This window comes from Rhamphochromis sp. 'chilingali' (assembly GCF_963969265.1).
Source record: "Rhamphochromis sp. 'chilingali' genome assembly, chromosome: 20".
Taxonomy (NCBI): domain Eukaryota; kingdom Metazoa; phylum Chordata; class Actinopteri; order Cichliformes; family Cichlidae; genus Rhamphochromis; species Rhamphochromis sp. 'chilingali'.
The window spans coordinates 24596710-24610764 of NC_137947.1; the positions used below are offsets into that span (position 1 = coordinate 24596710).

General features: G+C 38.6%; 1 protein-coding gene across 1 annotated transcript; it reads right to left on the minus strand.

The window, feature by feature from the left end:
• Positions 1–2671: 2671 nt before the first annotated feature.
• On the minus strand, positions 2672–11252 carry LOC308388368 (uncharacterized protein). Its single transcript, XM_080869043.1, has 6 exons — positions 11165–11252; positions 9556–9610; positions 5388–6366; positions 4835–5002; positions 4343–4438; positions 2672–3775 (listed from the first exon to the last, which is right to left on the minus strand). The coding sequence occupies exons 3-6, from the start codon at positions 6354–6356 to the stop codon at positions 3458–3460; spliced, it is 1551 nt and encodes a 516-aa protein (XP_080725169.1). The 5' UTR covers positions 6357–6366; positions 9556–9610; positions 11165–11252; the 3' UTR covers positions 2672–3457.
• Positions 11253–14055: the final 2803 nt, after the last annotated feature.

Here is a 14055-nt window from a genome sequence, read left to right on the forward strand (position 1 = left end):
CTTAGAGTTAATGCATTATGCAGATATGAGCATATACTAAAGAAGGGGGGGAACCATCAGAAATGTTTGCATTAATAAGTGGTATTACAAGTTCAAGGTATCCATCATCTTAAAAGTGCATGCTAAGGTAATAAAGGTGAAAGGACTGTATTTGAACTTTATAAATAATGTTTTTATCTCATTTTATTTGGCCGGCTCTTACTTCATGCATAAGTCTAGGTAGAAAGGGATGTTTCATTTGATTTGATGAAGATTAAAACGTATTGTTATACTTCAACTCAGCACTTTGGAGCAAAAACAGCAGTGGGATAAGTCAAAAAACCTCTGTTAGATGGATGGGTTCATATAACACTTGACTGAATGCTTTGCTTTCCCTTTGTCTTTGTGGTAGTGTTTTGAGGGAAGGGACATCATCCTTTATCATTTTTCTGGTTAGAAAGCATTCTTCCCTGATGTCAGTAACAATAAGTGGTAACTTAAATCAGATTTGCAGCTCAGTTTTGGCTGTATTGTACATTGTATGTGCAGATGCTTCTGCACAGACTTACAACTGCAATCACACATCCACTCTCTCTTGCCCTTTTAAGACATGGGTGACATAACAGTATGTACATATTGGAGTGAGTGCATTCTTCCAGATGTACAGGCATCAAGCTGACACATTCAGAAGCTGCCAGGTTAAGGTAGCATCTCATGTGAAACTGGTTTCTAACAAGTCATGCATGCATCTAGCACTACACATAGGTCATTGCATGCACAGGCAGGTCCATAAGCGTTTCCACAATGGCAGTTTTTGATGATTTTGCTTCTGTACACTACCACAGATTGTTAACCAGACAATTAGAGTTGAGTCTTTAATTCAGGCATGAATTAAAGGTTTACGCATTGGCCGTGTAGAAAAACGAGTAGATAATCATGAGGTCTATGCTCTTATTTTATGTTAAGTTGAACTTGTATTTGGTTGATTGAACTCTCAATACGAGATCATAAATATGCCAGCACAAGTAACAAGGGCATCATTAGACCAAAATTTGTGGCAAATTATTCCCTTGTTATGAAAAACCTCTTTACAGCTGGTAGCTATGTCAAGAACATCATCAATAAATTTGTTATCAAAGTCTACAATCAAGAGGTCCCTTCTTAAACAGAAATACTGATTGTTTACAAAAGGGTTCAAACCACAGGTTACACTTAAGAACAGAAAGGCCACATTGGACTGTACCAAATTACATCTAAAATATTCTGTCTAGATTCTGAAATACACAAAACAAGGACAGAGGAAACCAATATTAACTTGTACTAAAATTATAGGAGGTGGAAGCAATGTTATGGCATGAGTTTGTAACGGAACAGTAGACAGACCCACAGACAAGTAAATGAAGTGTTCAGTATTAAATGCCTGCCAGATCATCTCAGCATTTGGTGAGGTTCTAGACTTCGTCCATGAATGCCACATTTTTGTCCAAATGATTAAAATCAATCTTTAAATTAGTTTCTTCAGTTACCTTTGAACTTCTGGAAATGGTATGTATAAAACTGTAATTCTTCTACAGATAATACATTACTTTTGTTGCCCCCTCTTGAATTAAAGCTGAAAATCTGCTCTTCAATTTCATCTTGAATACTTAAGTTTTTCTGATACTGTGCAGATTCAAAATTGCACAAAAAGGTGTCACGATTCCAAAAAAAACCTTATAGACCTAAGTGTACTTTCGGTATAATGAACTCTGCCCTTCTCTCTTTGCTCTCTCTTTTCCCTGCTGTGATCTCAGTTGGAGAGAGAAATAGATTCATTAAAACCACCCACACAGCATCAAATATAATTGGCTTCCCAGTTTCCTATTACTCTGACCTCATCAGCAAAGGCTTCAATCGGAAAGCACTTACACCCCATGCTGAACATCACTCACTTGGTTTCTTCTTACCATGTCTCCTCTTGTTTTTATCTTGGAGGCAACTAAAACTAACCCACCAAGCATCCATGGACATGTGGGCTAATGGAACTTATACAAAATGCAAACTATTTTTTTTTTTAAAGTTTTCTTTTGAAAAAGAAAACTTTTCATTGGTTGTGGAATAGTTTTGATTAGCCAGCCACCAACATTCACTTCAAGTACACAGACAAAAGACATGCAATGTGGTGAAGCATCATGGATGTGCAGCCGACAAATCTGCAACAACTGTGAGATCCTGTCATGTTGCTGTGGACACATTTCCAGCACCTTGCTTAATCTAATTCACAAAGAATTAAGGCAGTTCTGAAGGTTAAATTAGGTCCAGGCTACATTATGCTACTCATGGAGTTATTTTTTATTGTATTTCACGAGGTATTTGTACTGATTTCTTGGTAGTCAAAACATAATTTTGACAGATTCTAAGGGGGCACAATCCTTTCCTGAGAGTCTTTTTTTCATGTCTGGCTCAAAAATGGAGGTTGCATTTTGCAACTTACAGGACTTAAAGGATTTGCTTGTTTTGGTACATGATACCAAAGGACAACTTCAGAGGTCTCATGGAGTCCATGCCTCAGTGTCCAAAAGCTGTTTTGGAAGTAAGAGGTAGGGGGCCTTCACACTATTAGGTACACTGTAAAACCTAATAAGTTCACAGAACTCAAAAATTGTTGTGTAACAGATTACACAACAATTTTCTAGTGATGTTTTTAAAAGTTTTAAGTTTAACTAAAATAAAAATTGTAGTTGCAGTTGCCTTAAATTACCTCAATGTTAACTCATAAATGTTGATATTCCTCAACTTATAATTAGGGAGTAATAAACTCAAAATGTTCAATATGTTTCAACTTAATTAAGGTGGGAAATACACTCAAAATATTTTACATATTGCAACTCATATGATGTGGGAAATGAACTCAAACTTTTTCATATTTTCTAACTTATAATATGGGAAATAACACTTAATCTTCAAGATTTTTAAAATACTGTGGGAAATACACTTACAAATAATTCTGAACTATTTGCCCAGTAAATTATAATCAGCTAAAAGTGTTAGAAAACATGAAAGTAACAACACTAACAATTTAACAACTTTTTATTAAACACAATGTGCTTTTAAAAAGGCACAAACAACAGAGCTCACTCATAAAAAAGTGCTTCATAAATAAAACAAGAGAAAAAGACTCCAAGGGTCACAACCTTCTGGATACATGTGAATAAAAGCTTGAGAGTCTGCGTATTGTAGGTCTAGTGCACAGAACTACCCAAAAAGCAGGAGAAATGAGGCATCCATGTACTGGTTTACACAACTGTACATAACTGGGAACAAACATCAGGTAGTGCATTGAGGTATTAGGCAACACAACGTTAAACATGAATAGTCCACAAAATGAGCAGTCATTCACTTTAAATTAGAAGTAGAAAAGCCCAATGATTAGGAAAAAAAACAAACAAAAAAAAGCTTCCTCAATACTCAGCTCAACAAGTAGTCCATTCTGAGTGATTCACTCATTGAACAAATCATTCTTCAGCGTCAGTAGACGCCCTTTCAGTGGTTTGTTGTCCTCAAGGTACATCACAACCTTCTGGATAAATGTGAATGTAAGCTCAAGTTTCTTTGGGTATTGTAGGTCTAGTGCATAGATGTACCCAAAGAGCAGGAGAAATGACTCAGCCAGATTTGTGGGACCATTCACAAGTATTTCATCCTCAATGACAATGCAGATGCTTTCGGGACTGAAGAGGGCCGAATCAGTAGTGTCATCCGTGACAACTGTCAGCAGAGCCACAGGAGTGTCAGTGAGGTCTGGACCATCTGCTGACTGCAAAACAAAAATAATACAAGAATGAGTTCAGCCCCACAAGGACACAAATCATGCTATTGATTAGAGGTGTGAATCTTCATAAGTCACACGTTTCTTTTAGGATTATAATGTCAACGATTTAATTTGATATGGCGATACATCATGATGCATTACAATAATCTTAATTTCGGTTTGACTTCAAAACATATGTTTAAATAAATGTTTTCAATAATAAATATATGCCAAGATTTTTGTTTTTGTTATTTACCAAACATTTCTCTGACCACAACATGGCACCTCCAAAAAAATAGAACACTTGAATTTTAAAAGGGAGATAGTTTTTATCTGCAGATTTTTTTTGTATAATAATCTTTCAACTATTTTCATGTTTTCTGGTTTATGCGTAACAATCTTCTTGCAATCTTATTCAACAATAGTTGATATATGGGAGAAAACAAGTCAGATGAGGACTGTGTTGAACCTCCTTCCTGATATACACCCTGGTTCTCCTTGAGTTCTGAGCGATGTCATATGTTTGACTGAACAGCTAGGCAAAGGGGTTGATGCTGAGGCCAGTACACTTACATCACAAGTCCTGAATAACATGGAGGCATCTTCACGCAGGTACACAGGAAGTGCACGAAGGACGAGGGCCCGTCTTGTATTTACATCATGCTGTTCCTAGATGAACATACAATATCTATTAGAATAGTATTTACACAAATGCAGAGTAAAAACAAAGTGTTGGATAGCCATGTTCTGATTGTCATTGTTATAGATCAGGGGTGTCCAAACTTTTTGTGTAACGGGCTAAACTTGTCAATCTAGAAGGGTAACCCTACCCTACCCTACCCTACCCTAGCCATAGATGGTAAATTCTGTATTTTGGATTTTTTTGGATATTTTGATAGGATAGATTTTGTCAAGATGTCCTTCTCCTAAAATGACAACCTTGTATCCATGGCATAGTCACTTAATCTCGGAGCACAGTTGAAGCAATTGACACTATGGCTTCTTACAGCTGTGTACAAACCATCGGTTAATGTAATCCTGAATCATGTGAAATGAAAAATTTACCCGAATGTCATAAATTCTCATGAGCTTTGCTAGCTCCTCTGCAATCTTGCCAGTCTTGATGGCCTTGTCTCGGAACAAAGTGATGAGTCTAGGGGTGTGTCTGTCCAGCTCCTTGTAGAATTGAGTGCGCAGGTTAACATTGTTGATTCGGTGGAACTCTGCCACCACCTGTACATGAACAGAAATACACAGAAATGAACAAAGATGAATTAGGAACAGAATTGTGAATGTATTTTAAAAAGTTCTCAGGTTAGCAAAACCAGAGAAATTCTAATCAGAACCAAGGCCAAAATAGAAAGTTATTCGTCATTCTTTGTAATGTTATCTAAAGGAAATTTTAATAAATAAACTTCTAGAGACTTTGTTTACTATGAATGGGGAAAAAAAGAAAAAAAAACATCACAGTGATGTGTTGTCATTTTACATCTGCCATTTGCTTTTTGGTAAATTGTTTGAAAATCTAGACTTTTAAAAACTGGGAGAACAGTAAAGAGACAGACAGACAGACAGACAGACAGACAGACAGACACTTTTAATTTTATTTTATTTTTACCTGTGACTCTATAAGTAGGGCTGGCCATCTGTCCACGACGTCTCTCACTCGTGGAGCTACAACAGCTCCAACAATTTCTTGGCGACGTAGGGCATAGGTTGTGTCCATGAGCTTGCCTATGACCAAGTAGTTTCTCTCAGTCTTTTCGACTTCATGCATGATCTGTTCTCTCATTTTTTCCAGAGAGGCTGGGGTTTGATCCTTCGGTAGGTTAGTGATGTAGTTGACCTCAGCTTTTCGAGCTTTCTTTATGTTTTGATGGGGGTGATCATTGTTGGGGTTGTTTCGGCTCCGCCTCCCTGTGTTGATGGCTACTTCTGCAACCCCAGCTTTGGCCAGATTGTTACGGTAAGATGCAAGCTTGTACCCCATGTGGCGTTTCCATCCCAACGCCCCGTCTTCACCAGCTGTCATTCTGAGACATGGATGAGCTCTAATCAAAGCTTGAGCAGCCATTGCCAATTCCTTGTCATGTGCGTATGCTTTAAAACTGTAGATTGTTTCTGCCATTTTTCTAAGGATTTCACTCTTCTGTGATCTCTTTAACTTCAGCAATTTTCCTGATTCTTCATAAACTCGATTTCCTTCTTCTAGTATATGATCCATTTCATAACCAAAACTAGGAACAACAAATTCATCAGGCCAACTCTTCTGGCGCTGTATCGCAGGTACATGTGGGAGTATGTCTGTGTCAGAAGATGCAGTAGAGAAGGTGTCGCTTTCAGGTCTGACAACTCTTAATGTGCCCTTCTCTGGTAACTCCTGGATGTCCACAAGGAGACAAAGATCACCATCAAAGTCCGGATCCTCATAGTGAAGGCTAAAGTCCCCATCCAGTCTTGGCTTGAACCTCTCTTGAATTATTTCTTTCAGCTCCTCCACTGACTTTGGTCGCTCAAGTAGAGTAAGTTTCAGGGCGGTGTCTCGTTCAACATACACACGCAGCACATGCTTCTGGGCAGCAGCCATCTTTTGGTTCCTAGGGGAAGAAAAAAAAAAGAAAAAGGGAAAAAAAAGAACAAACATTAATTTTTATGGAGAGTAAACGTGATACAAACAATGTACACAAGTCCATAGCCTCACTTGAACGATGGGAAGTATGGAAGGACACCTGCTGGAGTGAGGCAGTTTATTCATGGACCCACTGCCCAGCACAGCTCCAAGAGAATGTTGAAGTCAGCTGTTAACCTGCTTCAATAAATCTTCAATGTAATAATATGAAACGTTTTGGTGTCAAGAGCAATCTTCCATCTACGTTGTAAGCACAGAGAGGTGTTTTGTCATTTAGCTCTGATGGGGTGTGAACAGCCAGATTATTTGGGAAAAGTTCGTAAGATCTCAGGTGTTCAATGTAGTGCGATATGTGCCTTTGGCAAAGAAAGACAACACTACTATTAACCAGGAGAACCTGTTCAATTCTACAGAACTTAGGCAGTCCTCCCTCTTGTCCAACAGACAAAAACATTCCTACATTATAATCAGTTCCATCAATGCAGATCTTTGATGTGCTGTAAATAACATTGCTTGCTGTTATTTGTTTAACATATGTCTTTGCAACATCTGGAAGCATTGATACCAGTACAGAGGAGACATTTGATGCTTGCTGGTGAGGTCTGAAGAATCCTGAGGCACTGAGATGAAATGCTACCATGTACTGATGCCTGTTGGCGAGTGTTTTTAACACATTTTTAAAGTTTTGTGTATCGTGTACAACTCTCTTGAAAAAACTGTGTTTTCCCTCAAACCTCATTGTCCACAAGTGTACAAGGGGCCCAAAAAGACGTATAAGGTCAGGATAGTGTTCAATGTAGTGATGCTTAGGACGGAGTTTGAAATCTGGAAAGGCTTCTTTCAGCATCTGTCTATGATCTTGGATCTTCGACTGTAAATACTGGATGGACTCCTCTGTGAATTCTGAAGACAGTGATAACTCTACTACCTCTTTTAAGTCCATTAGCACAGTCCATATCCCATCCTCTTCAGGAACAGCATTTCCAATAATCAAAGGGAGCAGTCTAAGCAATGTGGCATTTTCATGGCCATTACCACCAATGCTTTTCTTTAAAGCAAAGCTCTGTGGTATTTTATGAGGTTTCTCAAGCTTGTCTGTTCCTTGGTAGGGAAATGACAGAATTCTGTCATTCAAATATTCAAGGGTGAAGTATTTGCGACGGATCATCTCTCCAATACACAGGGCGAGCTCTGTAGGCACAATGCCCTCCAAAAGATCATGGAGGGCATCAGGTGGAAAGCCAGTGACAGTATGAAAATGCTCTAGTTGCTGTCTCAGGACACAATCTGCCTGAACACCATTTTGACTCCGACTGACCCCATGCATTACGGCATGCACATCACTATTATGGCTGTCTTTTGTCCTAAGACTGAACTCGCCGCTTGCAACTTCATGAGTCTGAAGTTTAACTTGTGTTGCTGTGCAGAACCTGCAAAAGTGTTCTGCTCTAAAAGACTTTGAAAAGCCTGCCAACTCATGGGCTGCAAGATTGTCACACACCACACACATGACTGTTCCTTGGACTACCTTACCAATAGACTCAATAAATATCCCATCTTGTTCAAGGGTACGGAGGTCTCTCAACAAAGGACCAAGTGCTTTTTCATACCCAAATGTCTGGATGTCAGCCACTTTACATAAAGCAGCAAGCTGAATCACATGCAAGGCTGACCGGTATTTACTGGGAAGATCAGCAAGCATCCAGTATACTGAACAGATTTTGTGTATTTTGCGCGATGTGCCAAGTGGATTGGCTATCTCCAAATCATCAATGTACAAAATTAGTGTTATTTTGAACTCATCTGAAGACAAGAATGTGTTCTCTTTGAAGTACAAACCATCTTGGTGGCTTACATAGACACCGTTTTGTGCCACCTTTGTTTCTTTAATTTTATCAAGAATATCTGTATGACTGAAGATTTTTTGTATCATTTTGAGAATGGGAACATGTACTGCTGTGTGTCCTGGCTGTAGCAGATACTGTACAGGCTTTACCACAGGGTAATTATTTTCGATGAAGGTTTTCCTTCTCTTGGTTGAGGATAACGGCTTCCCCTTAGCTGTGGCACTGACAATAACATTGCAGTCCATAACAGTACTGACAACCTCATTTAGAATTGCTTCACTGACAGTGATATCATGACTCTCTAAGACCTCTCTGATGTCATGTTTGAGTATCGGTTGGGACAAGAAAAATATCTGAGTCAAATGTTCCACTATTTCCTGAGATGCCATTTCTGACACATGAAGAATAGATTGCATCTTTAGAAATAACGATGCCAAGTTATGGTTCAGCTGGGCCTTTAACATGTCTGGGTCACACTGACTGTTTATCTCATCGAGATCAAATGTGTCTGCAGACCCTGGACTGTGAGTTTCAGCAGGTTCCCGAAGACTTTCTGCTGCAACTAGCTCTGGGGCGCTATCGTTGTATGCCAATACAACACATTCACCAAAGCCTGAATCACCACTATGCTTTCTACTTTTGTGTGCATTAAATGCTGAGTAACTATTTGTTCTGTAATTACAGTTTTTGAATGGGCATGGTACCATCTCATGACTTCGTAAATGATTTCTCAAGTGACCAAACAGAATTCCCTCAGAAAAGGGCTGTGTGAAGTTACACAAAGGACATATAAAACAACTACGTGCTCCTTCAGTTGCATCAACTCTATGTGAATCATTATGTGATCTTGACAGATGAGCTTTCATTGCCTCGAATGATGGAAAAGTACAAATGCAACTGTCATAGAGACATGGCAGGGGGGACACTCGTGAATATTGGGTATGCAATACAGTGTAGTGCCAAAATAATTGTCCCCGAGTATTTGAAGTTGCAGAACACAACTTGCATTTCCACTCCATTGGGCCAACTTCACCCCTGCAATTAAAACATTTGCAGTCAAAACCATTTCAGCCCTGTTTGCACTTTTGGCTTTTCAAAATGCACTGTTTACACGCATTGTACTTAAAATGCATGTCAATTTTTAAATTAGGTGGAACATAATTATGCCAACAAGTTCACACAGTAATTTAATTTTGTCTGTTCTGTTGCAAAAAAAAAAATCTAAAAATTTTGAATAATTCAGGGCAAAATTCTCTAGTTTCTTTGTATTTATTTTTTATTTAAATTAGGACACAAATTATAAAACTCACCCACTGACAACTGGTGAAATGCTGACTCTCTGTAGCGCTCTTTGCAGTCTGATATCTGTAAACAATATGTGCACAAAGACGACTTGTTAATGTTCAAAAACATTTTTTGCACAGCACACACACACGTAGTCAGCTGATCTCATCTGATGCAGATCTGCTCCTTGATCAAGTGACATTTGTCCGGATTTTTGGCACGAGTCACGTCGAATCAGCACCGCAGCTGGATGGCCCGATTTACATACCCAGCGCAGCTGATACTCACCACAATAATTTACTAAGATTATATGCACTCCTGTTATTAAGTCCAGTTCAGTCTGTTAATGTTAACCGTTTCAAACTAATGTTAATAGGTGTGTTGCTAAGCTTAATAACTTAAATAACAAACTTGAAATTTACCCGTCCTATTTTCCCCTTTATTGTTTTTTCTCTGTGCTGTAAATCTTCTGTCTAAGAAGAAATCTGAAGCTGCTGTTCTGAAAATGAGCTACCAAAACTTTTTCTGAATGAATCAATAAAGATCAATTTATGGAAAGCTGTGATGAAGGCGGTTTTGTCTTTAATTATATTCAACAATATAACATATTCGACCACTTTTAAGTGATTTTGTGATCTTTAATACACTTTAATACACTAAAGTTAAGGTTTTTTACCTAATTTCTAGTAAGTGGCCCAGCCCCTCCTATATTTTTATGTATGTGGCCCTCAGTGAAAAAAGTTTGGACACCCCTGCCTTACAGGTTAGGGAGTATTTGTGATCCGCACAGTCTGCATCAATGATTCTTTCTTAGCCTGGGAGCAGAACGCGGCTCTTTATTTTCATTTCATTTCAATTTATCTAGCAAAGATCGATAGGGTCTGGCTTAAAGGTGTCAAGGAGGCGCCTCAGTCTGGCTGGTTGAGCCTTGTCGAATTAGCGCGAACAATTTAGGTGAACTTCGTTCGTAGCACCGAGTTTGACCAGTGTGTAATGTTAGGCTGAATCAGGCGATGCATTTTTCCGCAAGGCTTGACTTGTAGAGCTCGCTTAGTGGAATACCCCTCTAAACTGTTAAAAGAACTTCGAGATTATCTCACAACCACACATTTGAGACTACGAAAAAATACAAACATGTGTCTAAATACCATCATGATAACACACTCATGTTGTTTATTATTGTTCGCTTCATGCTAGCACACACACATAGCTCAACAGCGTAAACTACTGACTGTGTAACACGGACACTTATTGAAATAAGTATACTCACAATACGCACGTGCATTACCGGCGAATACGACAACCGGTAGAAACGGACAGTAGAAAATTTTAGTAGAAAGTTCAAAGGCATAGAGCTAGAACTGCCACCGTCAACTTCCCGGGCAAGAATACAATGCATTATGGGAAATGTTGTCCCCCACGGAAAACCGCCAAAACGTTACACCGTTCTAATTTGAAATAACATTACGTATTTGTCACATTCGAAAACTTCTAAAATTACAATTACTTGGATTCGAATTCATTTATAACAAACATTCACTGTGCACAAAGTACGAATATATTTCCAGTAAAAAATAAAAAAAAGAATGTTTATCGAAATTAAATTTAAACAAAACAAAAACACGTTAGACTTACCAAATTTAGGGCAGTTGATGAAAAAAAATAAGGTGGTGGTCGTGGTAGGTTGAAGTTGGGGACTCTTAATCCACACGGGCTGGCCAAATCTTCCCTGCATCAAGGTAAATTCAAGATGGCTGACTCAGCTTTCCTGAGGGAGCGACAAGACTCCACCCACCAGAACGTCACTAATATATGCTTCTTAAACTTTTTGAGCGTTCCGAACAAATTAGCTAAAAAATATTGAGCCCTATTCAATTAAAGTTGCATAAAAGCCAACAGAGCTCAATACTTTATAGTTTGCTCAACTACAAAACGACATTTGAGTGTTATGAGCTTATTAGTTATGAGCTAGAACAACTGTTAGGGATTACAGTGTAGATGATAATGTTGCTGCTGATTGTGTGAGTGAGTGTATCTATATAAAAATGCCCATTATAATGCCACAGCAGGGATGTCAGTAATACACAACACACATAAACGAATCAGTATTGTCCTCTCTGGTGATCCACTTGTATTTATCATTTAATAAATGCTGTCATCATTACGTCTTTCAGCAGAATCGTTTGTTTCTCCTGTTGTGCTGATCTGATTATTTTGTTCAATAAAGACACCTTGAATTCTTGATGTTCGTTGTGAATGAGATGTACCGTGTGACTGTTTGGGTTTTTATGTGCCAAAGCTGTGAAAAAAAACATTTCCCCTTGAGGACAATTAGCTAAGTAGAATGCAAATGGGAAATTTGCATGTGCAAACACACACACACACGACACACGCAATTTATAAATAAAAGTGCCATTGTAGCTTTACAGAGCTAATTATAGCATGTTTTGATTGCTTTCAAGCTTAAATAGTGACTTCCCTGCCAATCTGTTCCGTTTCTGGCTACTGCTTCACAGCTGCAATACTAAGCCAATAGTTGCTTGTGTTCACTTATTTGGTTAAATCAGTAAATGTGTGTTTAAAAAAACCAAAAAAAAAAAAAAACCCCTGAAAGGATGTATTGGTGTGGATTCCAAATTTTAGTTCAGTGTTAAATGCTTTAAATTACCAAAGACAAATATACCCGTGCTTTGTTCACCCCTTGATCTACTTTCCCGTACGTCTCTTTCTTTGTCTCTTTACCACTTCATATATTTATTTATTTATTTTCTTTAACTTTTGCTACCAATTGTGACAACCTGTATTTCACTCCACACTTGCCCATTTCCCTTTCCAGCTCTTATTTTTTCCCCCTGTTAGCTGTCCTCCACTTGCTCTAAATCTCCATTCTCATCTCTGTCTATCTGTTTCTCTCTGGGGAAAACAGCAGGAAACAGCAACATATGGGATCCTTGTAAACGGATGACAATTTTTGAATCAGATGGGGAAAACAGCAAGGGGATAAAGAATAAAGATTCACCAAATCTCTTTCATAGCAATCATCTTTTATATAGACACTGACTAAATGCATCATGTGATTTTTGTTTTCTCCTGCATGAATTAGGCTTTTGTTGCCATATGTTCTTTGTTACACAATGAGTAAATGTATATTTTGTTCAATTTCCGCTTCAGTTGTCAGTGTTATATATCAACAAATCTTTTGGAACCAAGATTATAATCAAACTTTGGTGTTATTCTTCTGTCAAAGTGTAACACCAACCATGAATGATTTTAATTTTCATATCACTCACAAACCTGATTTGTTTTGTGATTGTATCATATGATACTATTTGTGTGATTAAAATCTCTCCAAAAACAAATAAAAGGTTGACATATTTATCTTCACTAGCCATTTTATTAGGCATTTCTCACTAGTTCAAGGTTGAACACCTTTTGCCTCCAGAACTGCTTTCATTCTTTGTGGCACAGATTCAGCTGGGTGCTCAGAGATTTTGATCCATACTGAGATGATAATTTTCACATGTGCTGCAGATTTGTTGCCTACATATATATGATGTAAATTTTACCATTTCCCCCACCTCCCAGTGATGCTTTATTGGATTAATTCACTGTCATGTTCAAGAAACCAGTTAGAGATGATTTGGGCTTCGTACCATGGTTTGGTATCCTGCTCGAAGCAGCCATCAGTGGACTGTGGTCATAAATGGATGGACATGGTAGCAGCAATTCTCAGGAGGGTTGCGGCATTCAAACAATGATCAGCTGGTACTAAGGGGACACTCTGTGCCAAGAAAACATAAGTAGACCACCACCAGCTGCCTGAACTGTAGGATCCATGGATGAATACATGCTTTTTGCCATATTCTGATGATACCATCAGAGCAGCTTTCCTGTTCTTAGCTGACAGGAATGGTACCCAGTGTGGTCTTGTGTTACTTTAGCCCATGTGGATCAAGGTTTGGTATGTTATGCTTTCAGAGATGCTCTTCTGCAGTATTTGGTTGTAAAGAGTGGTTATTTGAGTTATTGATCTTCTTACAAAGCCGTCTGGCTATTCTCCTCTAACCCCTGGAATCAATGAGACGTTTTCACCCTGTTCCTGTCAGTGCGCCCCAGGGTGGCTGTGGCTACAATGTAGCTTACCATCACCAGTGTGTGAATGTGTGCGTGAATGGGTGGATGACTGGATATGTAAAGCGCTTTGGGGTCCTTAGGGACTAGAAAAGCGCTATATAAATACAGGCCATTTACCATTTATTTACCATTTCCTGCTGAGGAAAATGGAAAAAAAATGAACCATGAATAAATCTAGATTAGCAGTTTCTTGATTTCTAAATCTGCTTTATTCCCCATTCTGATGCTCAGTTTAAGCATCACAATGGGGGTCATTTTGACCATATCTACATGCCTAAATGCATTGAGTTGCTGCCATGTTCTTGGTTGATTAGATATTTGGGTCAACAAACCCACTCCCCCTTGTACCCACTATAGCTGGTATCTCTGGGAAAGGCATCTGGGACCACTGG

Excerpts from the sequence above, each read along its gene's own strand:
- LOC308388368 (XM_080869043.1), bottom strand. The coding sequence starts at position 6,356 with ATGGCTGCTGCCCAGAAGCATGTGCTGCGTGTGTATGTTGAACGAGAC. Across the intron at positions 4,439-4,834 it reads TGAGAATTTATGACATTCGG|GAACAGCATGATGTAAATAC; the intron begins GTAAATTTTTCA and ends ATGTTCATCTAG. Across the intron at positions 3,776-4,342 it reads TGTTATTCAGGACTTGTGAT|TCAGCAGATGGTCCAGACCT; the intron begins GTAAGTGTACTG and ends TTTGTTTTGCAG.